The 27,636-nt window shown below is 46.1% G+C and overlaps 2 protein-coding genes across 3 annotated transcripts; both read left to right on the forward strand.

Annotated features, from left to right (window-relative positions):
* Positions 1-15: 15 nt before the first annotated feature.
* Positions 16-4,992, forward strand: Ints5 (integrator complex subunit 5). Its single transcript, XM_038347381.1, has 2 exons — positions 16-151; positions 1,861-4,992. Exons 1-2 carry the CDS (start codon positions 72-74, stop codon positions 4,835-4,837), a joined length of 3,057 nt encoding a protein of 1,018 aa, XP_038203309.1. The 5' UTR covers positions 16-71; the 3' UTR covers positions 4,838-4,992.
* A 171-nt stretch (positions 4,993-5,163) lies between these two features.
* Positions 5,164-26,083, forward strand: Ganab (glucosidase II alpha subunit). Of its 2 annotated transcripts, XM_038332276.2 has the most exons (25): positions 5,164-5,260; positions 9,362-9,466; positions 9,600-9,708; positions 12,707-12,834; positions 16,335-16,514; positions 16,960-17,025; positions 18,063-18,132; positions 18,296-18,383; positions 18,471-18,567; positions 18,816-18,996; positions 19,494-19,647; positions 20,032-20,267; positions 20,360-20,486; positions 20,603-20,682; positions 20,895-21,038; positions 21,148-21,244; positions 21,732-21,833; positions 22,019-22,262; positions 23,484-23,548; positions 23,907-23,983; positions 24,068-24,142; positions 24,309-24,422; positions 24,540-24,652; positions 24,788-24,888; positions 24,992-26,083. In XM_038332276.2, exons 1-25 carry the CDS (start codon positions 5,223-5,225, stop codon positions 25,099-25,101), a joined length of 2,901 nt encoding a protein of 966 aa, XP_038188204.1. In that variant the 5' UTR covers positions 5,164-5,222; the 3' UTR covers positions 25,102-26,083. The 2 variants fall into 2 exon arrangements, with proteins under 2 accessions (XP_038188204.1, XP_038188205.1); XM_038332277.2 differs by lacking the exon at positions 16,960-17,025.
* The last annotated feature ends 1,553 nt before the right edge of the window (positions 26,084-27,636 follow it).

The following is a 27,636-nucleotide window of genomic DNA, read 5'->3' on the forward strand; positions in this document are numbered from 1 at the left end:
GTTTCCAGTCAGCGCGCATGCGTCGCCTGTGCTTCGCCGCTCCCGCCTCAGGCTCCGGGTAGGGCTCCGGGATGTCCGCGTTGTGCGACCCTCCCGGGGCCCCAGGGCCACCCGGGCCTGCCCCTGCCACCCACGGTCCCGCGCCTCTCAGGTAGTCAGAGCCCCTGGTATCCCCCCCTCATCGCGCGACCCCGCGCCGATGCCCAGCCTTCTCTACAGAAAGCCGGATCATACCTGAGAACTCGCGTCAGGGTTCTCAGAGATTCTGGTCGCGTCCTCCCGGAACTCAGGGACCGCCTCACTAAAAACTCTGGGCTGCCCTTGGTTATGCCTCCCCCGAGACCTCAGTGGCTTCTTATGCCGGCCTTGCTCTGCCAGCTCTTGGGGACATCAAGACTCTTGAGAACCCAGCCTCCCTGCCCCTTTTGGCCCAAGGAGGCTCAGACTACATGGAGAGTGTCTTGGGAACCAAGGCTGAGCTAGCCCTTCCTTTGCACAAGTCCCTTATTTTGATGTGCCCTTTTGTTTTTGAACCAGAGGGACGGCACAGAACCCTATCAGCCTAGAGAATGCTGTTGTCTTTGACAGAAAAGACAGTAAGAGGAAAGGGGTTTTACTTCCTGCCTCAATATAGCTTTCTGAACCTTTAAGACAGAGCTTATATATATGGGGAGGGGAAAGATTGAAAGACTGTTGACTGCCCCCGCCATTTTTGGAACATTGAAGATGATTTTTAAAACGCGGTTAGGACTCTTTCCTTTCCTTGAGGTAGGAAATGGAGAGATCTAGTTGTCTTGGAACTCAAGTAGACTAGGTTGGCCTTGAACTCACAAGGAATAAAGGCCTGTCCACCAAGTCTGGCGGAATTTTTCTACAATATGAGAAGGCACACATTTACGAAGGAGAGCGTTTAGTAAAGGGTTTACGATTTTCTGGCCTTTACAAGATTTCAGGGTGCTTGTGCTGTAGAGGGGGGGCTGGAAGATGTTAAAGCAGGTATAGAACTCCAGAATGTATTTACTTAATTCATCAAATCTTCATTGAATATTTTCCATATTCCAACATCCTGATAGAACTGAATTCTGTGGTTTTTTTCTTGATTTATTTGTTTATTAATTTCCGAGACAGGGTCTCACTTTGTAGCTCTGTCCTGGAACTTACTATGTAGACCAGGCTGGCCTCGAGTTCAATTTAGATCCATTAGTGTTGGGATTAAGAGCATTTGCCACTACGCAAGCCACGAATTCTTGGTTTTAAGAGCATAGAAGTGATTTCTGCCCGTTCAGAGCATTCAGCCTGATTTCTTTCATTTTTTTAATCTGTAAAATGGGATAACAGTGTAACCATATTGTTGTCAGATTGGGGATGTAGCTCAGTGAGCGAGTTCTAGCCTAGAATGCCTAAACTTTGGGTTTGATACCTCGCACTGAAAAAGAAGAAAGATACCTGGATATTTGAAAGGTAACATGCTATTGATATGATTGTTGTTGTTGAAAGACAGACACCATTTTCGGAATGGCTGAAGTGACCAAGGCTTGGATATGCTTCTGAACCTCTATGATTCTTTTTTTTTTTTTTTTTTTTTTGGTTTTTCGATACAGGGTTTCTCCGTGGCTTTGGAGCCTGTCCTGGAACTAGCTCTTGTAGACCAGGCTGGTCTCGAACTCACAGAGATCTGCCTGCCTCTGCCTCCCGAGTGCTGGGATTAAAGGCGTGCGCCACCACCGCCCGGCTACCTCTATGATTCTTATGAGGGACATTTCACCCTATTATACACAAGACAATCCAAAGCTCTTGGAAGGAATGTAACTTTTCTAACATCTCCCAATGTTCTGAGTCAATTCTTTTGTTTCCTTTTAGTGCCCAGGAGCTGTCCCAAGAAATCAAAGCTTTTCTGACGGGTGTAGACCCCATTCTGGGCCATCAGCTCTCAGCTCGTGAACATGCTCGATGTGGTCTTCTCCTGCTCCGGTCTTTGCCACCTGCTCGGGCTGCTGTACTGGACCACTTGAGAGGTGTTTTTGATGAGAGTGTCCGGGCCCACCTAGCTGCCCTAGAGGAAAGTCCTGTGGCTGGTCCACCCCACCTCCGTCCACCTCCACCCTCCCATGTCCCTGCTGGTGGACCTGGCTTAGAGGATGTGGTCCACGAAGTGCAACAGGTGCTATGTGAGTTCATCCGGGCCAACCCAAAGGCCTGGGCACCTGTGATTAGTGCATGGTCCATTGACCTTATGGGACAGCTGAGCAGTACATATTCAGGTCAGCATCAGCGTGTTCCCCATGCCACTGGCTCTCTCAATGAACTGTTGCAGCTGTGGATGGGCTGTAGGGCCACCCGCACGTTAATGGACATCTATGTGCAGTGCCTGTCGGCTCTCATTGGTAGCTGCCCAGATGCATGTGTGGATGCCTTGCTGGACACTTCTGTCCAGCATTCTCCACACTTTGACTGGGTTGTGGCCCATATTGGCTCTTCTTTTCCTGGTACCATCATCTCCCGAGTCCTCTCCTGTGGTCTTAAGGACTTCTGTGTCCATAGCGGAGCTGGAGGAGGAGCCGGTGCTTGTGGAAGCTCTTCTCAAACCCCGTCTACAGACCCCTTCCCTGGATCTCCTGTTATTCCTGGGGAAAAACGGGTGCCCAAGATTGCCTCAGTTGTAGGCATCCTAGGGCATCTAGCCTCTCGCCATGGAGACAGCATCCGACGGGAACTCCTACGCATGTTTCATGATAGCTTGGCAGGGGGTACTGGGAGCCGCAGTGGGGAACCCTCCCTTCAGGCTACAGTTCCTTTCCTACTGCAGCTGGCAGTCATGTCACCAGCGTTACTCGGCACAGTCTCTGGAGAACTTGTAGACTGCCTCAAGCCCCCAGCAGTGCTAAGCCAGCTGCAACAACACCTACAGGGGTTCCCCAGAGAGGAGCTGGACAACATGCTAAACCTGGCTGTGCATTTGGTGAGTCAGGCTTCTGGGGCTGGTGCCTACCGCCTGCTGCAGTTCTTAGTGGATACAGCTATGCCTGCTTCAGTCATTACAACCCAGGGCTTGGCTGTGCCAGACACGGTAAGAGAGGCCTGTGACCGGCTAATCCAGCTGCTATTGCTACATCTACAAAAATTGGTTCATCATCGCGGAGGGTCTCCTGGAGAAGGGGTGCTAGGCCCACCCCCACCTCCTCGTCCAGTGCCCTTTCTTGATGCATTAAGAAACCATGTTGGAGAGCTGTGTGGAGAGACATTACGACTGGAACGGAAGCGCTTCCTCTGGCAGCACCAGCTCCTGGGCCTACTGTCTGTCTATACTCGACCTAGCTGTGGACCTGAGGCATTGGGCCATCTACTGAGCAGAGCCCGAAGCCCTGAAGAGTTGAGTTTGGCAACCCAGCTATATGCAGGGCTAGTGGTTAGTCTCTCTGGTCTTCTTCCCCTGGCCTTCCGAAGCTGCCTGGCTCGAGTGCATGCAGGGACTTTACAGCCTCCCTTCACAGCCCGGTTTCTGCGCAATTTGGCCTTGTTAGTGGGGTGGGAACAGCAGGGTGGTGAAGGCCCTTCAGCCTTAGGGGCCCGGTTTGGGGAGTCGGCCTCAGCCCACCTGTCTGATCTGGCTCCTCTTCTGTTGCATCCAGAGGAGGAAGTAGCTGAAGCTGCTGCCTCCCTCCTGGCAATATGTCCTTTTCCTTCAGAGTCCCTGTCTCCTTCCCAACTTTTGGGACTAGTGAGAGCTGGGGTACACCGCTTCTTTGCTTCCCTAAGGCTGCATGGCCCTCCTGGCGTGGCCTCAGCCTCCCAGCTTCTTACACGCCTTTCTCAGACTTCCCCAGCTGGGCTCAAGGCTGTCCTGCAGCTGCTAGTTGAGGGAGCCTTACATCGGGGCAACACAGAACTGTTTGGAGGGGAAATGGATGGGGACAATGAGACTCTCTCAGCTGTCTCAACCCCTTTGGCTTCTGCCTCTTTGTTGGACATTAACCGGAGGCATACTGCAGCTGTGCCAGGTCCTGGAGGGATCTGGTCAGTTTTCCACGCTGGAGTCATCGGTCGTGGCTTAAAGCCACCTAAGCTTGTTCAATCTCGAAACCATCAGGAAGTGATCTATAACACCCAGAGCCTCCTTAGCCTTTTAGTGCACTGCTGCAGTGTCCCTGTGGGCAGTGAGTGTGAGGGTTGCTGGGGTGCTCCCACTCTGAGCCCAGAGGCAGCCAAAGCAGTTGCAGTGACCTTAGTGGAGAGCGTGTGTCCTGATGCAGCTGGTGCTGAGCTGGCCTGGCCCCCTGAGGATCACGCACGGGCCACTGTGGAGCGGGATCTCCGCATTGGTCGGCGCTTCCGGGAACAACCCCTCTTGTTTGAGCTTTTGAAGCTGGTAGCAGCTGCTCCCCCAGCCCTGTGCTACTGCTCCGTGCTGCTGCGGGGGCTGCTGGCTGCCCTCTTGAGCCATTGGGAAGCCTCTCGACACCCTGATACAGCCCACTCCCCCTGGCACCTGGAGGCATCCTGCACCCTGGTGGCTGTCATGGCTGAGGGAAGCCTCTTGCCACCAGCCTTGGGTAATATGCACGAGGTATTTAGTCAACTGGCACCTTTTGAAGTGCGTCTGTTGCTGCTTAGTGTCTGGGGTTTTCTCCGCGAACATGGGCCCTTGCCCCAGAAGTTCATCTTCCAGTCTGAGCGTGGCCGCTTCATACGAGACTTTTCTAGGGAGGGTGGAGGTGAAGGAGGACCCCACTTGGCTGTGCTGCATAGTGTCCTCCACCGCAACATCGATCGCCTGGGGCTCTTCTCTGGCCGTTTTCAGGCACCTTCATCGTCCACTCTGCTTCGGCAGGGGACTTGACCTTTTCTCTGCTCCAGAAATGAAGATTGAATAGTGAAAGAAGAGACTAAGGTGCTACAGAAGGGTGGAGGCTTCTAAGTCCGTACGTAATGAGCGGTGTCACTTTTTTCAAACCCCATTTTTTCTAAATAAAATTTGCGGAGTTGAGACAAACAGTCCAGTGTTTCTATCTGCCTACGCAAGCTGCCAAAGCCTGAGAATGCAGAGGCGGGGACATCAAACCACGCCCCATCCATAATTTAGAACGCGCTCGACCAATGGCATAGACGTCCGGCCGCGTTCTGGCCGGGCCAATCGGAAGGCCGGAAGGGGCGGGAACTAGGGTACGTGGCTCAACGTGCGCAGGGGCGGGTAGGTTCGGGTCAAGGAGCAAACCGGGTACAAGATGGCGGCGGTAGCGGCAGTGGCGGCGCGTAGGAGGCGGTGAGGAGCCCGGAACCCGGGGGCGCGCCCGGACGCCCTTAGATCCCCCGAGCCCTATTTGCTCCTTTCTCTATGCCTTCCCGTCACCCTGCTACTCCTGGCCTCACAGGGGCTCTTTGTCCCCGTGGTGGCGGCCTCAGCCTCCGGCAGCAGATTCGCGAGTCGCTGCGGCCCTTGTCTGTGGGGCTCTTGGATCTCGCCGAGTGGCTTAGAAAGGATGAAGCTGGGTGCTCCCTTCCGCCTTGGCTGCTCCCAGCCGCCCCCTCTCCCTTGGCGGCTCGTGGTGGTCAATGCTTCTGCCTCCTTTCTGCAGTGCTCAGGGCCGTCGAGGCAGGTAGAGGGACAAAATGCATCCCAGCCTGTGATAAAGCAGCCTGTTGCCACACTGCTCCTCTTTCAGGCTGCAAGCACTGCGGTGGCTAGGTCCTCTTGTATTATCCTCTTGCCCTCCTCACCAGCCCTGACCAGTTTCGTTTATGCTCGTTTGGTGGGCACGACTTGGGCAGGAATAAGTTCACAGTGCATGGATAATGTTGCTCAAACACAACATGTAATCGAATGGTTTGGTATGCTCTCTGGAGTTTTTCTAGAACCGAAAAAAAGCTTGGAAACACATCAGCGTCGCAAAGCGCGGTACACCTAACGGATATTATGGGTTGGGAAGAGGTGTGTGTGTACTGACAGCAGCAGTGTAAAAAGGGTGAATCATAAACTTAGTTTTCCAATAAACAAGTGGACTTACTCTAAAGCTCATTCCTGATTTTCAGCTTGTGGACACCTCTTGTTTGGGCCGCTTAAGGCATCCTCAATTCCTAGAGTCAACAAGTCATAGCTCGAAATATCCTTTAGAAATCATATCCTTAGGACATCTCCCCAAACCTATTTTATAGATTTGAAGATAGGGCTCCAGGGAGTATTTAATTGTTAAACTGCTCACTCACTACTGCTGTTTGGGGCAGCTGGGCACAGGGATAGTCACCCAGTTTTCCTGTAGCAGCCACGCCTCAGGACCAGGGCTTTATGTATTCTTGTGGTTAGTTTTTTCTGGTAGGAGTTCTGCTTGTACTGGTGCTTACTCCTGCTCAGCCTAGTGCACCAATTTCTAGTGTTTCCTCACTTTTCTGGCTGACTTCATTACTGGTAGCTGCCAACCAGCCTCTCAAAATTTTCTTCTAGAGAGCTTCCTTTGTTAACTGATCCTTTTCAAAATTTTCTTTTGGTGGTTCTGGGAATCAAACAGGGCTTGGTTGATCTCTCTCTGTGGTAATTTTCTTCCATGTAGATAGGGAAGCTGGATAACTGAGTCTGATAAGCCCTGTGTTGGTTTCATTGCTTAGAAGAACCGGGTCTTTGTTGCCCTGCCCCACTTTTTTATTCATTTATATTTTGAGGCAGGGTCTTGCCAGCCTACCCTTGACTGGCCTGGAACTCACTATGTAGACAGGCTGGCCTTGAACTCAGAAGAGATTTGCCTACCTCTGCCTTCCAAGTGCTTGAATTAAAGATGTGCACTACTATGCATGACTTCCCCTTCTTTTTAATTAAGATCTTTTTTTACATTTATTTGCCTGTGTGTGCGTGCCTGTGCACATGTATGTGCTTTTACTTCTGCATATGTATGTAATGAGTTGATTCTCTTCCACAATGTAGGTCCTGGATAATCAAGCTTAGGTCGTTACACTTGGCAGCTAGTGCCCTTATCTGCTAAGTCATTTTGTGAGTTCCCTCTCCCCTCCCCATGGAACACTTCTAAGTGTGTTCCTGTATTGCTTTCATCATAGTCACTGAAAGGACTGGCTTAAAAGGCTGATGTTAGAGGCTGAGGATGTCCCTGAATATTTGCCTGGCATGAGTGAGCCCTGGGTTCAGTCTTCAACACTAAGAAAGAAGTAAAGTAGATAAATCTCTGGTCCAGGGTTTGCTAGTGTTTGTTTAATAAACACAACAAATGTTTCTTGTCTTATTTTCAAGACAGAGTTTTCCATAGCTCAGACTTACTAGTGTAGGTGAGGGTGACTTTGAACTCCTGTCTTCTGCTTCTGCCTCCCAGATATTGGGGTTACAGCTCTTCACCTTGATGTGAAGCTTTTTAGTGTAGCAGGTTTGATCTGGGATTAGTAAGCTTTCTATCCTATAGGGAATCATGGTCTTAGAGTCATGCAGGACTGAGCTCAAGCCCATTTTCACCCCTTAGTAGCTGTTCAAAGGTCAGAGATGATTGACCCTTCTATGCCTTAATTTTCCAGTCTGGTGGGAGAGAGAGGGGAATGACAACAACAACAACAACAAAAAAAAAAAAACAGTGAAAGAAAATGGGGAAAGTGCTTTACGATGGTGGCGCATGCCTTTGATCCCAGCTCTTGGGAGGAAGAGAGGCAGGTGGATCTCTTAAGTTTGAGGCCAGCCTAGTCTACAGAGCGAGTTCCGTGACAGCCAGGGCTACTTAGAGAATCCCTGTCTTGGAAAACAAAACAAAAATTGGGAAAGTAGATGCATGTAAAGTAGTTTTGAACCCTGCTTACTCATTAGTTAGAGGATATTTATGCATTATGATTTTTTTTTCTTGTTTCTTTTCAAGAACTTGCTTTGTAGACCAGGCTGGACTTGAACTCACAGAGATCCACTTGCCTCTGTCTCCCAAGTACTGGGATTAAAGTTGTGAGCCACCACTTCCTATTCAACTATTGTTTTTGAGATAGGTTCTCACTCTGTTGTTCGAATTAGTCTCCTGTGCACAAATGATTCTTAACCCTGCCCTAGCCTCCCAAGGAGCTGTGGGCCACAAGCATACACCTTGCCATAGGGAACTTAAGCAGACCCTATTTTAGGCTAATTAAATCAGTCCCTGAAGATGATGTGAGGGTATTGAGTCTTTGAAAATTTCAGTCATTTGGAACTGAGGGACATATCAGTTAGGCCCTTTGGGTTCAGTATGTTTTTCAGCTGTTACTCTTTCTAGCCTTATATAGTGATGGTTATTTGTTTTGAAGATCCAGAACTGTGCATCAAAGGATGCTGAATGCCTAGTGTTCCAGGGAAGCTAGGACCTTAGGAATTGTGACCAGCAGACTAACTGGGTGTTTGCTTTGTTCCTCTGATGTACACACATGGTACGATCATTTCCTTTGGGATTGACTGTTATTGCTTCTTCCCTCTGAGATGCTGATGTAACTGCAGTCAGTACTTGAGCCTTTGAAGTCCAGAGATGCTTTGTCTCTTTCTTTGCCTCTACACCCCCTCCCCCCAGGGTTTTTCCTGTAGCTTTGAGTCTGTCCTGGAACTAGCTCTCATAAACCAGGCTGGCCTTGAACTCACAGAGATTCACCTGCCTCTGCCTCCCCCTCTGCCTCCCGAGTGATGGGATTAAAGGCATGCACCACTACCACCTGGCCTTCTTTGCCTTTTGAGAGGATAGTGTGAATGAGCTATCCTTTCAGGACTATTCACTCTTTCTCTTTTTCCAAGATGGAGTTTCTCTGTGTATCCCTGACTGTCCTGGAACTCATTCTATGGATCAGGCTGGCCTTGAGCTCAGAGATTTCACCTGTCCCTGCCTTCTGAGTCCTGGGATTAAAGGAGTGAATCACCACTGCTGGACAGCTTTTCTTTTTTTTTTTTTTAAAAAAAAAAAAGCCAGTCAGTGGTGGCATACACTTTTAATTCCAGCACTGGGGGGGGGGGGGGGGCAGAGGCAGGCGGATCTTTGTGAGTTCGAGGCCAGCCTGGTCTACGAGAGCTAGTTCCAGGACAGGCCCCAAAGCTACAGAGAAACCCGACATGTCTCGAAAAACCAAAAAAAAAAACCCAAAAAGGAAAGAAAAATTATTTTGAGACAAGGATCTCCTGACTGGCCTGGATTAGCTATGTATACCAAGCTGACCTCAAACTCACAGATCTGCAGTTCTCTGCGCGCTGAGTGCTAGTATTACAGACATGTACCACCATGCCGGACTCAGGACTGACTTCATCTTTTGTCTACTCTGATTTTCCCTATTTAGTGTGGTTGGCTTCCATGAGCTATCTTTAGGGTTATGGTAAAAAGGATGACACCCTTCCTGACCAAAGTGTTAACTCTTCTCTCCTTGTCTGTTTTTTCCATAGGTCTTGGTTAAGTTTGGTACTGGCATGTTTAGGGGTCTGTCTGGGGATTACCCTTGCTGTGGATAGAAGCAACTTTAAGACCTGTGATGAGAGTTCCTTTTGCAAGTATGTTTCTGGAAGAGGTGAATGAAAAGTGGGTATGTGGGAAGTGTGTAGTGTGGGTATTGTAGAAAGGAAGTGGTAAGTAGAGACACCTAAGGATGTTGAGATGCCTTCTAACCTTACTTCCCAACTGCAGACGGCAACGAAGCATTCGGCCAGGCCTCTCTCCTTACCGTGCCTTGCTGGACACACTTCAGCTTGGTCCTGATGCTCTCACAGTCCATCTGATCCATGAAGTCACCAAGGTCAGGCGAGACAAGAGAAGGTGGTAGGGATGGGGAAATGGGTGGTAACTTGGGAAAGAGAAACTTGTAACCAGTGTCTTCAATGTCTTTTGTTACACAATTCTGAGACATTTACTTTTTAATTTTTTTCTGTGTATTAGTGTTTTGCCTTTATATGTCTGTGTACATTGTGGTGCAGTTCCTATGGAGGCCAGAAGAGTGTGTTAGATCTACTGGGACCAGAGTAATTGACCATTGTGAGCCAGCATGTGGGCACAGGAATCAAACCCAGGACCCTTGGAAGAGCAGCTAGTTCTCATAAAAATTGAGCAATATCTTTGGTCTAGAGACTTTTGATTTTAAAGAAATCTGATTTTAAAGAAATCTGATTTCAGGTTCCTTAGGCCAAGGCTTCATAAACTTTTTCCATTTGCGAGAAAATTTTTAAAAAGATTTATTTATTATATACACAGTGTTCTGCCTGTTATCCATACCTGCAGGTTAGAAGAGGACACCAAGATCTCATAGATGGTTGTGAGCTGTGATGAGGTTGCTGGGAATTGAACTTAGGACCTCTGGAAGATCAACTACTACTCTTAGCCTCTGAGCCATCTCTCTAGCCCCCCCATTTGCAAGAAATTTTTTTATATTTTATATTTATATTTTATATTTATTTTATGTGCATTGATACTTTGCCTGCATGTATGTCTGCATGAGAGTGTCATATCTTGGAGTTACAAGCAGTTGTTAGCTGCCATGTGAGTGCTGGGAATTGAACCCTGGTCCACTAGAAGAACATTCTTAACCACTGAGCCATCTCTTCAGTCCTGCAAGACATTTTTATAGTGAAGAGAGAGAGAGTGAGTTGTGTTTAAGTGGTGTGTGTGTGTGCAAGTCAAACATTTAAGGAAACCACAAATTTATTTTACAACCGTTACTTGACACACATACAATTTTCTTTCTTTTTTTTTTCTTTTCTTTTCCATATGTGTGTGGGTATTTCTAGACAGGGTTTGTTGTGTAACCCTGACTGACCTGGAACTCACTGTAGGCTAGGCTGGCTTTAAACTAACAGATCCGCCTGCCTCTGAAGTGCTGGGGATTCTGGTATTAAAGGTGTGTCCCACCTCAATTTTACTGTCTTTTGTTTTGTTTTGTTTTGTTTTTTGTTTTTGATTTCCTGAGACAGGATTTCTCTTTATAGCTTTGGAGACCATCTTGGAACTTGCTATGTAGATCAGGCTTGCTTTTGCCTCCTGAAGTGCTGGAATTAAAGACGTGTGCCACCACCGCCCTGTTTAGTTTCTTAAAAATGAAAGCAGAGTTGTATTCTAATGAGATGATGTGCTTGCTTCTCTTTATATGAAGACTTTAGTCTTGTCTGGAAATACATGGTACTGAGTTATTCAGAGCATCTTCAGGGCTTTTCAGAGTTGAATTCCACTTTATAAAAATACTATCTCGTACAAAATGGCAGATGTATGGGTAAAGCCATACTTTAAAAATTGTTGGAAATTGGCCTAATCCCAAACCAAAATTCATTACTTTTTTTTGCTTGTTTTTTCAAGACAGGGTTTTATTATGTAGCCCTATCTGTCCCAGACATTTAGAAAAAACTTTTTTTAATATTTATTTATCTATTTTATGTATATGAGTGCTCTATTGACTTTATGCCAGAAGAGGGCAACAGTTCCTAGTATTGATGGTTGTGAGCCACCCTGTGGTTGCTGGAAAATGTTTATTTTAAATATTAATTTGTTTGCTTGTTTGTTTGTTTATTATGTATACAGTATTCTGTCTGTGTGTATGCCTGTAGGCCAGAAGAGGGCACCAGACCCCATTACAGATGGTTGTGAGCCACCATGTGGTTGCTGGGAATTGAACTCAGGACCTTTGGAGGAGCAGGCAATGGTCTTAACCTCTGAGCCATCTCTCCAGCCCGGTTGCTGGAAATTGAACTCAGGCAGGACCTTTGGAAGAGCAGCCAGTGTTCTTACCCACTGAATCATCTCTCCAACCTGGAACATTAAATTTTTTTGTGAAACTCAAACCTCAAGCCAGCAATCCGTATGGCAATTGTTTGTTTATTTATCCTGGGGCTGGGTCTCATTATATAGCCCTAACTGGCCTTAAACTCACAGAGATCTTGCTTCTATCTCCCAAGTGTTGGAATTAAATTGGAATTAAAGGACTATGCCACTAATCTGGTAATTTTTAAAATGCAAGCTGTCATATTTTTGTAAAAACAGAAAATTTTGTATACACAGTGGTCTCCAATATGAGCCAAAGTGTTTTAGGCAGTGTTCATTGGCATAGTGTGCCATGATGGCACGAAAAGTACAAAGTGCATGTTGTGTGTTGAGAACCAAGGCTTCAGTGAAGCTGGGTGATGCAACGTGGGTGACCACAGCTAGAGAAAAACTTAGATTCATTACAAGTTTGATGTTTTGGCTTTGTTTGTTTTTATTTATTTATTTTTCTTAGTTTTTTTTTTAAATTTATTTATTTATTATGTATACAATACTCTGTCTGTGTCTGCAGACCAGAAGAGGGCAGCAGACCTCATTACAGATGGTTGTGAGCCACCATGTGGTTGCTGAGAATTGAACTCATGACCTTTGGAAGAGCAGGCAATGCTTTTAACCACTGAGCCATCTCTCCAGCCCCCCTTTTCTTAGTTTTTTAGGCTGACTTTCTGTATAAAACAGTCCTGGCTGTCCTGAAACTCATTCTGTATACCAGTCTGGCCTTGAATTCACAGAGCTCTATCACAGGCAGGCAGATCTCTGTGAGTTCAAGGCTAGCCTGGTCTACAAGAGTTAGTTCCAGGACAGGCTCTAAAAAAGCTACAGAGAAACCCTGTCCCGAAAAACCAAAAATTAAAAATACATATATTTTACTTTTAAATCAGAGCAGTAGGCAAAAGACTGAGAAGAGACATCTTAGAGAGGAAGGGTTCAGAGGGTTTGTATGGCATGGTCTGTTTTGTTTCTCCAGATTCAGGTTTCTGTTTCTGCAGGTGGTCCTTGTGCTGGAGCTCCAGGGGCTTCAGAAGAATATGACTCGGATCAGGATCGATGAGCTAGAGCCCCGGCGGCCTCGATACCGAGTACAGGATGTTTTGGTGGCTGATCCCTCCACTTCTCGGTAAGTTTTCTTGAGAAGGATCTCTGTTTGGATGAGCCTTTGGTAACTTTGTTATATCAGAGAAATAGTTGACTAGCACCTCCCATCCTCCAGCCTTTCCAGCTTCTCTTCCTTCTGCTGCTTAGTTCCTTTCACTCTGTAAATTCACTCAGCAAACAATGGTGTTTTATCTTCTGTCGGACCTAGGCTCAGTACTGCAGTTAAAAGGAAGTGAGCAAGCCAGCGCATTTTTGTTGTTTGCCAGGTTTCCCTCTCTTCTTTTTTCTCAGTTGTTTAGAATACAATTGCTCAGATACTTATTTATATTTTTTCATATGTTTAGATTATAGGATTACAGGTATCTGCTGCATCTGTTTCTCTTCTCTCTCCTCTTTTTTTAAAAAATATTTTATTTATTTATTTATTTATTTATTATGTATACAATATTCTGTCTGTGTGTATGCCTGCAGGCCAGAAGAGGGCACCAGACCCCATTACAGATGGTTGTAAGAGCCACCATGTGGTTGCTGGGAATTGAACTCAGGACCTTTGGAAGAGCAGGCAATGCTCTTAACCTCTGAGCCATCTCTCCAGCCCCTCTCTCTCCTCTTAATTGAGACGGGATCTCATTCTGTAACTCAGGTTTGCCTAGAATGTAGTATGTCAATCACACTTGAGTCTCTCTAGGACTGGCATTATAAGTCATGAGCTACCACTCATGTTCTTTCCCAGTTTATTAATGAGATGGAACATCTTTGTATGTTTTGTTTTCTTTTATGTGAATATGTATATAAATAGATGTATTTATAGGGGTGTGTGGCCAGAGAGCAATCTCTGGAACAATATTTGTCTCTCATTGGCCTGGAACTCATTAATTAGGTTAGTCTGGCAGGCCAGTGATCCCCAGGCATCCAGCTATCTCTGCTTTTCTAGTATTGAGGTTAAATCTGAAGCCACCACACTGTGAGTTCTGGGGATTAAACCCTACTCTTCACGGATGTGAGGCAAGTAAACCCTTCACCAGCTGAGCTCTTTCCTCAGGCCCTGTTTGTATGTTGTCTTTGGGTGTACTATTTTGTGAGATAATAGTTGACAGTTTATACCCGCTTATCTCTTCTGTGGTTTGTCCTTACTGGCTTAGAGAATTTGTTAATCTTGAGTCTTTGCCATTTATATATGGTGGGTACTTTTTTCTAGGTTGTAACCTTTTAATTTACAAAAGGTATCATTAAAGAAAAAAGAAAACAGCTTGAGATTAAGGATGTAACTCAGTTATGGAGTACTTTACTAGGCCCTGTGCTTAAGTTATTCCAGAAAAGAAAATCAAAATACTTGGACTGGGGAGCTTTTAGCTCTGGTACAACACGTGCTTAACGTGTGCAAGGCTGAGGATCAGTATTTCACACATTTGGTAATTTGGAATGGTTTAGAGTTATAGGAGTTGAAGGAATGAGTTCCTTTGTACCCTACACACAGTTGGTGTGCTTGCTAACATGACTGTAATTTGTCTTCCTGAGTGAATTGGTAGCACTGTACTATTAACCACAGTCCATGCTTATTTAGATTCCTTAGGTTTTTGCCTAGTACACCTTTTCTGCTCTGAAGCCAAGATGTCATAGAGCATTTGGTTGTCATACCTTGATAGATTCTGCTGACTGAGACGGTTTTTCAGATTTTGAATGTTCTTGATGACCCTGAAGGTATCTTTTGATAAATACAAATTTTTAGTGTTAATACTGTCAGGTTAATGTGTCAGACAGTTTTCTACCTTGTGATGTTAGCACATACTACTTTGTTTAAATAATCTCTCTTGGGCTGTGGATGTGGCTCAGTGGTAGAACACCTGTGTAGTGTACACGAGGCCCTGGGTTCAATCCCTAGCATTACAAAAACAACTGTCTCATCCAGGCATGGTAGTTAGCCTCTATAATCCTGACTGCTTGAGAGGCTGACGTAAGAGAATCTCTTTAACATAGATATTAGAGACTGGCCTAGGCTATAAAGTCCCTTAAATAGACAAAGACTCAAACATGAACCAAGAAGGAAAAGAAAAAAGTTTTTGTTTATTTCTTGGAGAAAAATATTAAGTTTTTAATCTAAGGATTTATTTATTTACTGTTTTGTTTTTTGAGGCAGAGTCTCACTATGTAGCTCTGACTGTCCTGGAACTCACTATATAGACCAGGGTGGCTTCAAATGCTGACACCCCCCCTGAATTAATTAAGCAATTAATTAACCTAATTAATTAAATAAAATAATTCATTCTGCTGGAATTAAAGGAGTGTACCATTACTCCTGAAAAAGAATGGAAATGTTATAATGGAGTCCCTTTCTACAATTAATGTATGCTAATATATATTTTATTATAAATCCTCTGACCCTGATGTCCCCATGGCCTATTGAACAAGTGTGTGTGCCTCTTGCTAATCAGTCCCTAAATATTTACTTATTATATTTATGTGTATCTGTATATGGATATATGCATATAAGTGTAGGTGCCCTTGGAGACCTGAGGATTCCTGGAGCTGGAGTTAGGTGAGCTTGTGAGCTGTTTGACATGGGTGTTGGGAATTGAACTTGAGTCCTCTCAAGATCAGTATGTATTAACTGATGAGCCATTCTTCCAGCTCCAATTAGTGTGTGTGTGTGTGTGTGTGTGTGTGTGTGTGTAGGTGCACATGTAATATGCCTGCAGTGACAAGAGGACAGATTCTGGTGCTGCTCCTCAGCTTGTGGTGTTCCTTCTTCGTTTTTGCCTTTTTTTTTTTTTTTCCTGAGACAGAGTTTCTCTGTAGCTTTGGAGCCTGTCCTGGAACTAACTCTAGTAGACAAGGTTGGCCTTGAACTCTCAGAGAGAGATCTGCCTGCTTGAGAGAGGATCTTACTGTGTTCTGGCCAGCATGGAACATGATATAGACCAAAGTCGCTTTAGACTTGAGGCAGTCCTATCTCTGCCTTTCAAGTACTGATTGACAGATGTGTGCCTCCATACCCAGTCTCAAGATTTATTTACTTTGGGGCAAGTGGGGTGGCTCAGTAGGTAAATATTTGTGCTTCTAGCCAAGCCTAAGGACCTAAGTTGAATCTTCTGGACCCAACATGAGAGAAGGAGAGAACAGACTCCTAAAAGTCTTATTCTGGCCTTTACATGTTCACTGTAGCGCATGCTAACCCGTCCCCACAAAAAAGATAGAAACATACAAAAAATAATATTTTATTTTTTTTGTGTGTATACCTGCATGTGTGTTATGGTTAGGTATGCACTGTAGCATGCATGTAAAGGCCAGAAAACAATTTGGGGAATTGGTTCTCTTCCTTCCACAGTGTAAGTCTTTGGAACTCAAGCTCAGTCATCAGACTTGGTAGCAGGCATCTTTGTTTACTGGGTAATCTTGCTAATTCCCAAAAATGTTCAAAGAGGAAAAGGCTCTAATGAGTTTTTTTTCTCTCTGAACCTGTTGCCTGTAGCAGGTCTCTTGGCCTTTTACCTAGTCATATATCTCCTTTGATCTCTTTTCCAGACTTTCAGTCTCTGGCCGTGATGACAACAGTGTAGAGCTAACAGTGGCTGAGGGACCATACAAAATCATTTTGACAGCACGGCCGTTCCGCCTTGACTTGTTAGAGGATCGCAGTCTTCTGCTCAGTGTCAATGCCCGAGGACTTATGGCTTTTGAGCACCAGAGGGCCCCCAGGGTCCCGTGAGTACTGGGTGGGGACTTCAGGGTACTTACTTTGGTAGTGTCTAGAACTGTTACTGGGTATTGTGTTCTTGGGAAGAGACTGGGTATAGAACAGCCAGATAGGGGCAGGAGGGTGGGATACACCACCTATCAGAGAGGGCTAAAACCAGACCTGGGTTGCAGTTTTCTCTTTCTTGTACATATCAGGAGGCAGTTATTTTTTGTCCCTGAGCTGTACACTGGGCATCTCCTCTGGGAGGTCTGCCTGGATCTGCTCTTTCCTTACCCTTCTCACATCATCACACACCCCCTAGTTTATTTTCTTCCTGTTTGTTATTTATTTATTTATGGTTTCTTTTCCCCATCTCCAGAAGTTTGTCTACTGAAACTCACTTTTATGTTTCTGTTTTTGTGTTGGTTTTGTGCCTCCTTCCCCTTCCCTACTCATCTACTCCTGCCCCAGTTTCTCGGATAAAGTTAGTCTCACGCTCGGTAGCATGTGGGATAAGATCAAGAACCTTTTCTCTAGGTAAATCCATGGCCACTGGTACTGTATCTGTTCCTTTTCCCTTACCTTCCCCTCACGCTGGCCCTCTGGGGATTTGGGTCCTTGATTGCTCTTTCCCTGTCTGGAAGTCCTCTGGGGAAGATGAGTGCTGGAAGTCCTTAAGGAATGTAGGAAGCTTATTGCTTTGCTAAGGGGTGAAGGGGTTTTCCGTTTTGCTGGGGTTCCTGGTTCTAAGTTAGAATACATTCAAGAGCCTGAAGAGAAACAAAAGCATTCTTTTTGTTGTTGTTCATTTTTTTTGTTTGTTTTGAGACAGGGTTCCTCTGTGTAGTACTGGCTGTCCTGGAATTCACTCTGTAGACCAGGCTGACCTCGAACTCAGAGATTCACCTGCCTCTGCTGCCTGAGTGCTGGGATTAAAGGCGTGTGTCACCATGAAACGCATTATTTGGCGAATCTTTTGGAGTGCTAGAGTGTATCTGGAAAGGCTTTTTATGGTCTGACCAACTTGCTTTTGTGTAAAGCCTGATCAAGAAAGGTCAGATTTTTCTCTGGCAGCAGAGCCAGGACTGGCATTTAGAACCTAGGCTACTGAACCATCCTGTCTCTTCTAGATACCACAGAGACTGCTGATTTGGGCATGTGTATAGAAGGCACTTCCTGTTAGCATTTATTCCTCATTTTCTTCTTTGCCCATCCTGCTTATTGGGGTCCCTTCCCAAGCTTTTTTTTTTAAAATATTTTATTTATTTATATGTATACAATATTCTGTCTGTGTATGCCTGCAGGCCAGAAGAGGGCACCAGACCCCATTACAGATGGTTGTGAGCCACCATGTGGTTGCTGGGAATTGAACTCAGGACCTCTGGAAGAGCAGGCAATGCTCTTAACCTCTGAGCCATCTCTCCAGCCCCCTTCCCAAGCTTTAACATTCAGTCCCCTCCTCCAGTGCTTTCATTCCTTTGGACCCTTGGCTCTCTATTCCCTCACCCCTCCCTCCATTAGCCCCTCATCCCTGCCCGCTCTGGATTGGAGCAGACAGCTCTCCTACCTTCCAGGCAAGAATCAAAAGACCCAGCTGAAGGCAATGGAGCCCAGCCTGAGGCAACGCCTGGGGATGGTGACAAGGCAAGTTGAAGTGGCGGGTGGTTGGAGTGGAGCATAGGGATGGCTGGGAGCCTGCTGAGTAAATTGAGCCTGGTCTCTTCCTGAGGCACTGATGAGATGTAGAACATGGAGTGGGAAAGACAACTGCTCTGTGAGTATCCGTCCTTTTTTTCTTTTTTTACAGCCAGAGGAGACCCAGGAGAAGGCTGAGAAAGATGAGCCAGGAGCCTGGGAGGAGACATTCAAAACTCATACTGACAGCAAGCCTTACGGTGAGGCGCCGGGAAAGCCCTGGCTAGGGGCACGGGTACATCTTGGCAAGCAGAAGCTCTGTAAATCAGCTTTTGCTTTTCTTTCAGGACCCATGTCTGTAGGTTTGGACTTCTCTCTGCCAGGGATGGAACATGTGTATGGGATCCCTGAGCATGCAGACAGCCTGAGACTGAAGGTTACTGAGTGAGTCCACTAGTTACACTGGGATGGTTGAGAAAGGAGGCAGCCAGGGCTTGGGGTTTTGCTCATTCACTTGAGTATTCTAGACAAGCATTATTCCCTTCCCATATCTGAGTTACCTTTATTACTCTGGGTTATAAAGTTTTTTGAAGGAACAAGTCTGTTCTTCTCTCAGCTATGTCTGTGGGGTGGCATTTGCATATGCCATAGCTTGAATAGTCATTAGCTTAAGTCTGTCTGTCTGCCACCAGGGGTGGTGAGCCGTACCGCCTATACAACTTGGATGTGTTCCAGTATGAGCTGAACAACCCCATGGCTCTGTATGGGTCTGTGCCTGTGCTCTTGGCACACAACCCTCATCGAGACTTGGGCATCTTCTGGCTTAATGCTGCTGAGACATGGGTTGATATATCCTCCAACACTGCTGGGAAGGTAAGAGTGTAGCATAGGGAGAGAGACGGTAAAAGTCTGCCGGGGATGCTGGAATGTGAGTGTGAAAATACTAGTGGCACAGCTTATTTGGGAAATGGTCCTTAGTCATTGCCAGATAGTACTCCGGATGAGTGAAGTCACTGCTCCCTCTGGCCTGAGAAGATTCACTGTCCATTCTGTAGGAACACTCTGGGTTTAAGGGCTATTTGCTTACTATGAGTGAAAAGGTCCTCAGTCTCAGGAGACAACAGGTACCAGTGGGTTACAAGACAAGGGCTTCAGGAATGGTAAATGGCAATGCCAAGGCTGTTGTGGTGGAGGGACGGTGCTCTTTTTAGAGAGTGTGGTCTGTGAAAGTCTCCTGAAGGAGTTGATTGTTAACTCTCAGACCACACAGTGAGGTGTTAGGAGCCAGCTGTGTGAGCACTCAAGCGAAAATTACTGCATTTGTCTCAAGTTGGCAATCAAAAGCTGACTTCCATTTTTCTCCTCCGTAGACCTTGTTTGGGAAGATGTTGGATTACCTGCAGGGATCTGGGGAGACTCCACAGACAGACATTCGTTGGATGTCAGAGAGTGGCATTATTGATGTTTTCCTGATGCTTGGGCCTTCAGTTTTTGATATCTTTCGGCAGTATGCTAGTCTCACAGGTAGGTGATGTTAACACTGCCAACCAATAGCCTCATTTTTCTGTTCTTGAAAAGTTAGGTTTGTGCATTTTCAGACATTTTCTCTCAGCCTGTTTTTCTACCCTACCTTTCTTTTAGTCTCCCTGTCCTTTAAGGATCAGGTTTAATCTGATCCCCTTGTACTCTGTCCTTTTCTTCCTCCTTAGTGTGTGTTTGCATGCGTGTGTATTTGTGAGCCCTCAGAGGCCAGAAGGCAGCACTGGAGCTGAAGTTACAGGTGCCCGTGAGCTGCTTGATGTTGGTGCTGTGAGCCTAGACTTGGTCCTCTGGAAGAGCGGCAAGTGCTGGACTCTTAACGTTTTAGCCATTTCTTTAGTCTGTAACCATCTTTTGGTGAACCTGCAGGGACACCGGCATTTCCCCCTCTCTTTTCCCTCGGCTACCACCAGAGCCGTTGGAACTACCGGGATGAGGCTGATGTTTCAGAAGTGGATCAGGGTTTTGATGATCACAACATGCCCTGTGATGTCATATGGTTGGACATTGAACATGCTGATGGCAAGCGGTACTTCACTTGGGATCCTACTCGCTTTCCTCAGCCTCTCAGTATGCTTGAGCGCTTGGCCTCCAAGAGAAGGAAGGTAAGTGTGGCCTGCAGCTCTGTTTGGTCTTCTCACTGTAAGGGTGAGACATGATTATCCCAACCATGTCTACTTTTGTTCTTCGCCCCTAGCTGGTGGCCATTGTGGACCCCCACATCAAGGTAGACTCTGGCTACCGAGTTCACGAAGAACTGCGAAACCATGGGCTGTATGTTAAAACTCGGGATGGCTCTGATTATGAGGGCTGGTGCTGGCCAGGTAAGCAGGCCAAGAATTGAAGGGGAGACTATTGGGAGGCCAACGAGGTAGAATTATTTTGTTAGGCTTTGTTTTTGCCTCTTTGGAGATTGACAGCTGCTGTTTTTCTCTCTCAGGCTCAGCTAGTTACCCTGACTTCACTAATCCAAGGATGAGGTCCTGGTGGGCTAACATGTTCAGCTTTGACAATTATGAGGTAGGAAAGACTGTTCATGTGCCTTCTGTCTTTCCTACTTTCTTGTCATGACTAAGCCTTTGTGCTCAATACCATTGCTTTTTTTGGGGCCTATACATTTCATGGGGACTTGAAGATCTTGGAGGTTCTGGATTTCTAGAAGCTTTCTTTCTGACAGTGTTTCTCTTCATCCTCTCCTCTTTCCTGTACATACTTGGTGCCTGTGTTTTCAGGGTTCAGCTCCTAACCTTTATGTCTGGAATGACATGAATGAACCATCTGTGTTCAATGGTCCTGAGGTCACCATGCTGAAGGATGCTGTGCATTATGGTGGCTGGGAGCACCGGGACATCCATAACATCTATGGCTTATATGTGGTAAGGGACTGAGAGAAGAAGTAGGGAGAACAGAGCTTCAACGTGAAGACTTTGTAGTTTTCACCAGATGACAGATGGAGTTTGTTCACTCTCTTGATTTTCTACCCAGCACATGGCGACTGCTGATGGGCTAATACAGCGCTCTGGTGGCACAGAACGTCCCTTCGTCCTGAGTCGGGCTTTCTTCGCAGGCTCCCAGCGCTTTGGTAAGACTTGGAGAATAGAGTTGTGGCAGCTGTGCAGGAAGGGGAGTGCTTGTAACCCCAGCATTTAAGGTGTTGAATCAGGAGGCGCTTCAGTTTAGGGCTGCCTAGATTGTCTAGGTAGTCTAGTTTGGAGCTACTTAGTATGACTGTCTCAAGGGAAAAAAATAAGCAAAAAATAGAGCTCTAACACAAAAAGTATGAAGGCCAGATCAGAGGAGCCATGGTGTCTCTAGAGGGGCACCAGAGAGAATGGGATGTCTAATCCTCATTTTAGAGTTCTGAGAGGGCTGCAGGGGAGCTCCACCTAGCTTACGCAAGGCCTGCTCAGCTCCTAGAACCAAAACAAGAAAAGAAGTAGTGTTTAACTTTAATATCTTCAGAGCGTCCTGGCTGCTGTCAGGCAAATGTGGCGAGTCAAAGGACACCTTTCTAAAGGCTGAGCCCTTTTCTCTTTGTCAAGCTTCTTCCTTCTTGACTTTTTTCTCAGGAGCTGTATGGACAGGGGATAACACAGCAGAATGGGATCATTTGAAGATTTCTATCCCTATGTGTCTCAGCTTGGCGCTGGTGGGACTTTCCTTCTGTGGTGGTAAGAGAAGAAATTTGGGGTTTTGATTGGGATAAAGTCACAGGACCTGGGCAGGAGCAAAGAACAGTATATATATATATATATATATATATATATATATATATATATATATTATATATATATATTTATATATGACTGCCAGTACCTCTTCTTTGCTCTTCAACCTGCTACTTCTCCTCTCCCAGCGGATGTGGGTGGCTTCTTCAAGAACCCAGAACCAGAGCTGCTTGTGCGCTGGTACCAAATGGGTGCCTACCAGCCATTCTTTCGGGCTCATGCCCACTTGGATACTGGGCGGCGAGAACCATGGCTGTTAGCACCTCAATACCAAGATGCAATCCGAGATGCCTTGTACCAGCGGTACTCTTTGCTCCCCTTCTGGTATACCCTCTTCTATCAAGCTCACCAGGAAGGACTTCCTGTTATAAGGTAAATTAGTCAGCAGGATCTGTGGAGTCAGGCAGAGTGACTGGGAGATAATGAGGTCCAATTTGGGTGTCTGGGCCTCTTTCTTTCCATTTCCAGAGCCTTATTTGTAAGATCTGATTTGAATATGAAATGTGGAAGGGATGTAATTCAGTGATAGAGTAGTTGAGCACTTGCCTGGTATATACAAGGCCATGAGTTCAGTCAGTCCCCAGTGCCAGCAAAGAAAGAAAAAGAAAGACAAAAAGAGGCTAATGAAATGGCTCAGTGGGTAAAGTAAAAGCACTTGCCATCAGATGTAGGGAACTGAGTTCAACTGCCAGAGCGTGATAGAAGGAGAAAACTGACTCATACAAGATGCAAGTTGTTCTCTGACCACCACATGCATGACAAGTGGCCCTTCATCCCATCAAAAATTGTGCTATAGGAGGCTAAGGTAGGAGGTACAAGAGTTTAACACCAGCTTATGCTGAATAGCAAGACCCTGTCTTAAAAAGAGAGTCAAGGGAAGACTAAGGGAAATAAGTGAATAATGGTAGTGAACATCTGAAGAAAACTGCCAGCAGTGATGTCATTTGATAAAGGTCAGTAGGTCACAAAAGGCCTTCTTGAGAAAACGGCCTGTACAATGAGTGGGGCAGATGTCACCCCAAGGAAGAACATTACATGGAAAAGGAACTGCAGGTGCCAAAATTCCCAAGTATAACAAGCCAGAAATAAAAACAAAAATTCTGTGGGCCTTGGGAAGGAACTGAGAGGAGAGGTTGGCACTGTGAATGGAGAAGACACTTCTCTGATCCTAAAGGGTCTTTCCAGCTGAAGTATTTGAGGAGGCCACTAAAAGGTAGAGAGCAGTTGGAAAAGAGTGGGGTTACGGAAGTAAGATAAGAAGTAAAATGAACTGGTGGAATTGTGTGCCTACAACATTCCATTGGCTGAAAGCTCCTGGGTTTCTCCTTAGTGCGGTTCTTTTTTTATTTGTTTTTGGTTTGTTTGTTTGTTTTTATTTTTATTTTTTTTGAGACAGGGTTTCTCTGTGTAGTCTTGGCTGTCCTAGAACTTGCACTGTAGACCAGGCTGGCCTTGAACTAAAAATATGCCTGCCTCTCCCTGCTGAGTGCTGCCACCCTCACCCAGCTTCCCAGTGTATTGCTGGTTCTTAGAGGAATGTCTTTGACATATGTCTGAGAAGGTAATATCTTCCTTTCCTGTCTTCCTTCCTAGGCCCCTCTGGGTACACTATCCTCAGGATGTGACTACCTTCAGTATAGAGGATCAGTTCCTGCTTGGTGAGAAAGGGGAGGACAGTTGGTAGTAGTGAGTTGGGTTTAGACTTCAGAATTTGTGACTGGGTGGTGGTGGTGCATGCTTTAATCCCAGCACTCAGAAGGCAGAGGCAGGCAAATCTCTGAGTTTCAAGCCAGTCTGGTTTATAGAGTGAGTTCCATCCAGGACAGCCAAGCTAAGGCTTCACAGAGAAACCTTATCTTGAATCTCCCCTCATAAAAAGAAGAACTTGTGGGATGTGTATGAAGGTTAAGAAAGTTGTGGAGTAACTGTGGCTGGACCTGAAGCAGAAAGATACTTTAATGCTCTCTAGACTGGCAGCAATGCTCTCAGATCCATGTTAATTCTTGTATGTTTTAGGGGATGCACTCCTGATTCACCCTGTATCAGATGCTGGGGCCCATGGTGTGCAGGTCTATTTGCCTGGCCAAGGAGAGGTAAGTTACAGGATGTTGTAGGCAAATAGGCAAACAGGATGGAACTCCTGTGCATTAAGTAATTCAATATCTTGTCATCCACAGGTATGGTATGACATTCAAAACTATCAGAAGCATCATAGTCCCCAGACCCTGTACCTGCCAGTAACTCTGAACAGTGTGAGTATGCCTGTCTAGCTGCTATCCCTGTTTGCTTGTATATTTCCAGAAGGGGAGAAAATGTGTAATTCGAGGTCCAAATGACCTTGGGGGCCCAAAAGACCAAGAGCAGAAGATGCTCCAAGGCCTAAAGGAGCAGTGCTTCACTGCAGTACTTTTGCCTTAGATCCCTGTGTTCCAACGTGGCGGGACGATCGTGCCTCGATGGATGCGCGTGCGGCGTTCTTCAGACTGTATGAAAGATGATCCTATCACTCTCTTTGTTGCTCTAGGTCCCCAGGTGAGTCTCCAGGGCCTGAGCTATTTCTACCCTCTGCCTGTGTTCAAGAACTCAGTCCTCTGGGATGTGTCCTTCACTCCCTCTTTGGCTTAAGTTCGTAACTCTCTTTCTGCTCAGGGTACTGCCCAAGGAGAGCTCTTTCTAGATGATGGACACACATTTAGCTATCAGACTCGCCATGAGTTCCTGTTTCGTCGATTCTCTTTCTCTGGCAACACACTTGTCTCTAGGTAATGGGGTACCCTCTACATGGGCCTGGGCCTTAGGGGTGCTCAGGTTCACTCTGCTTTTCTCAGTTTTTGACTTTGCTTTGAATAATCTTCCTGACAACTTTTCCAATTGGCATTTCCTTTTATTGCCTCTAGTTCAGCAGATCCCAAAGGCCACCTTGAGACACCTGTCTGGATTGAGCGAGTGGTCATAATGGGGGCTGGAGAACCAGCAGCTGTGGTGCTCCAGACCAGAGGTTAGTGATAGGGCTGGCCTTGGCATGGCAAAAAAGAAGCAAGTTGGAACCTTGCTATGAAGAAGTAGCCTATTGCTGACTGGTGCTTGTCTTCCTCTCACAGGATCCCCTGAAAGTCGCCTGTCCTTCCAACATGACCCTGAAACCTCTGTGTTGATACTGCGTAAACCTGGCATCAGCGTGGCATCTGACTGGAGTATTCATCTTCGATAACCCAAGGAACTTGTTCTGAGTTGGGAGGAGGGGTGCGGTGGTATTGAGTTACCTTTTCTTTTGCCTTGGACCCTATTCAGAGTTCACCTTTTTAATTCCAAGACTCAGATTCTGCCAACATCTGGGCAGCATGACAGGGCTGTCCTAGGGCTCTGAATTCCTCTTATGACCTGGTCTTTCCTTCTGTGTGTTTCTGAGCTTTCCGCCTCACTCCTAGTATCCTGTTGCTGTACCTGGAGCACATTCATTTGTGAAGACCTGAAGGGCCTCGTCTTTCTCTTTCCCTTCCTTAGGTCCCTGACTTTTCTTCAGTCCCTGTCTATTCATGCCTCTTGTGTTAATGCCATTTCTTGGAAGAAAATGAGGGCAGTGATCTTTAGAGTTCCTTTTTTTCTTCCTTGTTCTCTTCTTTCCCACTGCCTACCCTTTTCATTCCCCTGCCTCCCAACCCTCACCTTTCTCCGTTCCACTGATGCACTGGGACCATCCCTCACCTTTCTCCGTTCCACTGACGCACTGGGACCGTCCCTTGCCTGGTGAGGGGCGAGTGGATCAAGATCAAGGTTGCTGGAGAATGTCCTCTTCCTTCCCATCTCAACCTTTCCTTCCCTGTTTCTTTCCAGAGCTGCTGCATTTCTCCCATCCCTCGAGGGAGAAACTTCCACACAGTTAAGAGGGGATAGTCATTAAACTTCTTTTGCCCCCTCTGGTCCCCTTGGGACACTCAAGATAGAGAAATGAGTTGTGGTTTCACTGAATCACGGTCACCTGTATTTATTGCTGGGAAGAAGGCTGAGGGTGGGGGGAGATGATCATGTGTATCCAGGGATTACTTCAAACCCTGGGAAGGGGAGGGGGATGAGGGAGGACTCAGGAACCAGGAGAAATGTTTGTGGGAATTTTTTTTACTTCCTCTGGGTTCCTAACTGTGACAAGTTTTGATAAAAGGAGAAACAATAAAAAGATAAACCACAAATAATAACTAGGTGTCTGAATTATAGTTGTAAACTGAAGTACTTCAGAAAATAGTGGCCTTCCATTTTAATATGTGTGAACTGCCTCATTCTAGCAAAATGAGTCAGCATGAGGCTTCCTTAACTCGGTCAACGTCAGTACTTTATAGAACAACCTAGCCAGGGGTCTTAGGAGGGAGATGAGTCAGAAAATTGCTTTGTCTTACAACTGTAAGAACCCTAGTTTGATCCACAGACCCACTGTAAAAAAAAAAAAAAAAAAAAAAAAAAAACGCTGAGTGTAGCATAGCAGGCATTTGTAACCCCAGTGCTGGGGAGATGGAGACATTGGATCCTTGAGGCTCTGGCTCAGTGAGAAATATGGAAAAAAGAATGGCTCCTGGAGAATATGTAAAGTTAGTTAGCCTCTGGCCTACACATGTCACACATACTAGTTGTCATTTGTATGTTTTTTTTCCAAGATACAGTTTTTCTATGTAGCCTTGGCTGTCCTGGAACTAGCTCTGTAGACCAGGCTGACCTTGAACTCAAGAGATGTGCCTGCTTCTGTCTCCTAACTGCTGGGATCAAAGGTGTGCGCGCCACTGTCTGGCATCAGTTGTCATGTTTTAAAGTGAGCTTACGTGATTAGAGCTAATAGTTGTCATGTGTACTATGGTCCTGTAGCGCCTGTACTATGTGTGCCACGGTACTATGCCTGTAGCGCACAGCCTGCACTACCAGACGGTTTGTGAGCTGGGCAAGGGCCTAGAGATTGACACACATACACACAGAGACATGGGTCCTCCTTGAATTCCCCAAGAATGCCCCCTTTATTGTGTTCCAGGGCAGCTTATATAGGGATCCTTAACTGATAGCCATGCCCCAGCCAAACCGACCAGAAACCACTCCCCTGCCATCAGAAACTCCTGAGGGTCTCTTGCTCAGAGCAGCTGCAAACAGGAAAACAAGTTGTTTTGCTTAGAGCAGCTGCAAGCATAACAAGTTGTTAACCATAAATTCAGGGTCTGGGGGGCCACAGCCCCTAACAGTCATTTTTTTTGTTGTTGATGTTTTGATTTTTTGAGACAAGTTTTCTCTGTAGCTTTGGAGCCTATCGTGGAACTCACTTGATAGACCAGGCTGGCCTCAACTCACAGAAATCTGCCTGTCTGCCTCCCAAGTGCTGGAATTAAAGGTATATGCTACCACTGCCCAGCTGCTAATAGCACTTTTTAATTTTTTTTTTTTTAAACGGGAGAGGGTTTGTCTGTAATATTTATTGTTGGCTGTCCTGGAACTTTGTAGACCAGGCTGACCTGGAACTCAGATCCACCTGCCTCTGCTTCCCAAGTGCTGGGATTAAAGATGTGTGCCGCCATGCTCAATTTAAGACAGGATTTTTATATGTACCCCACTGGCTTTGAGCACCTGGTCCTTTTTCCCCTAGTCTCCCAAATGCTGGGATTACAGATAAACATCACTACACTCAGCTTTTAAAAACTGGTTTGCATTGCTGGGGATTAGGCCTACAGAAAATGCTGTACCAGCATTTAAAATATCCTCCTCCCATTGTTATTTG

Source organism: Arvicola amphibius, chromosome 1 (assembly GCF_903992535.2).
Source record: "Arvicola amphibius chromosome 1, mArvAmp1.2, whole genome shotgun sequence".
In the NCBI taxonomy this organism is placed as follows: domain Eukaryota; kingdom Metazoa; phylum Chordata; class Mammalia; order Rodentia; family Cricetidae; genus Arvicola; species Arvicola amphibius.

What these genes read in the sequence shown, in the direction of transcription:
- Ints5 (XM_038347381.1), top strand. Translation starts at nt 72, where the DNA reads ATGTCCGCGTTGTGCGACCCTCCCGGGGCCCCAGGGCCACCCGGGCCT. An exon ending in CACGGTCCCGCGCCTCTCAG is followed by an intron (nt 152 to 1,860) that starts GTAGTCAGAGCC and finishes GTTTCCTTTTAG; the next exon opens with TGCCCAGGAGCTGTCCCAAG.
- Ganab (XM_038332276.2), top strand. Translation starts at nt 5,223, where the DNA reads ATGGCGGCGGTAGCGGCAGTGGCGGCGCGTAGGAGGCG. An exon ending in CCTCCAACACTGCTGGGAAG is followed by an intron (nt 18,997 to 19,493) that starts GTAAGAGTGTAG and finishes TCTCCTCCGTAG; the next exon opens with ACCTTGTTTGGGAAGATGTT. An exon ending in TGGCCTCCAAGAGAAGGAAG is followed by an intron (nt 20,268 to 20,359) that starts GTAAGTGTGGCC and finishes CTTCGCCCCTAG; the next exon opens with CTGGTGGCCATTGTGGACCC.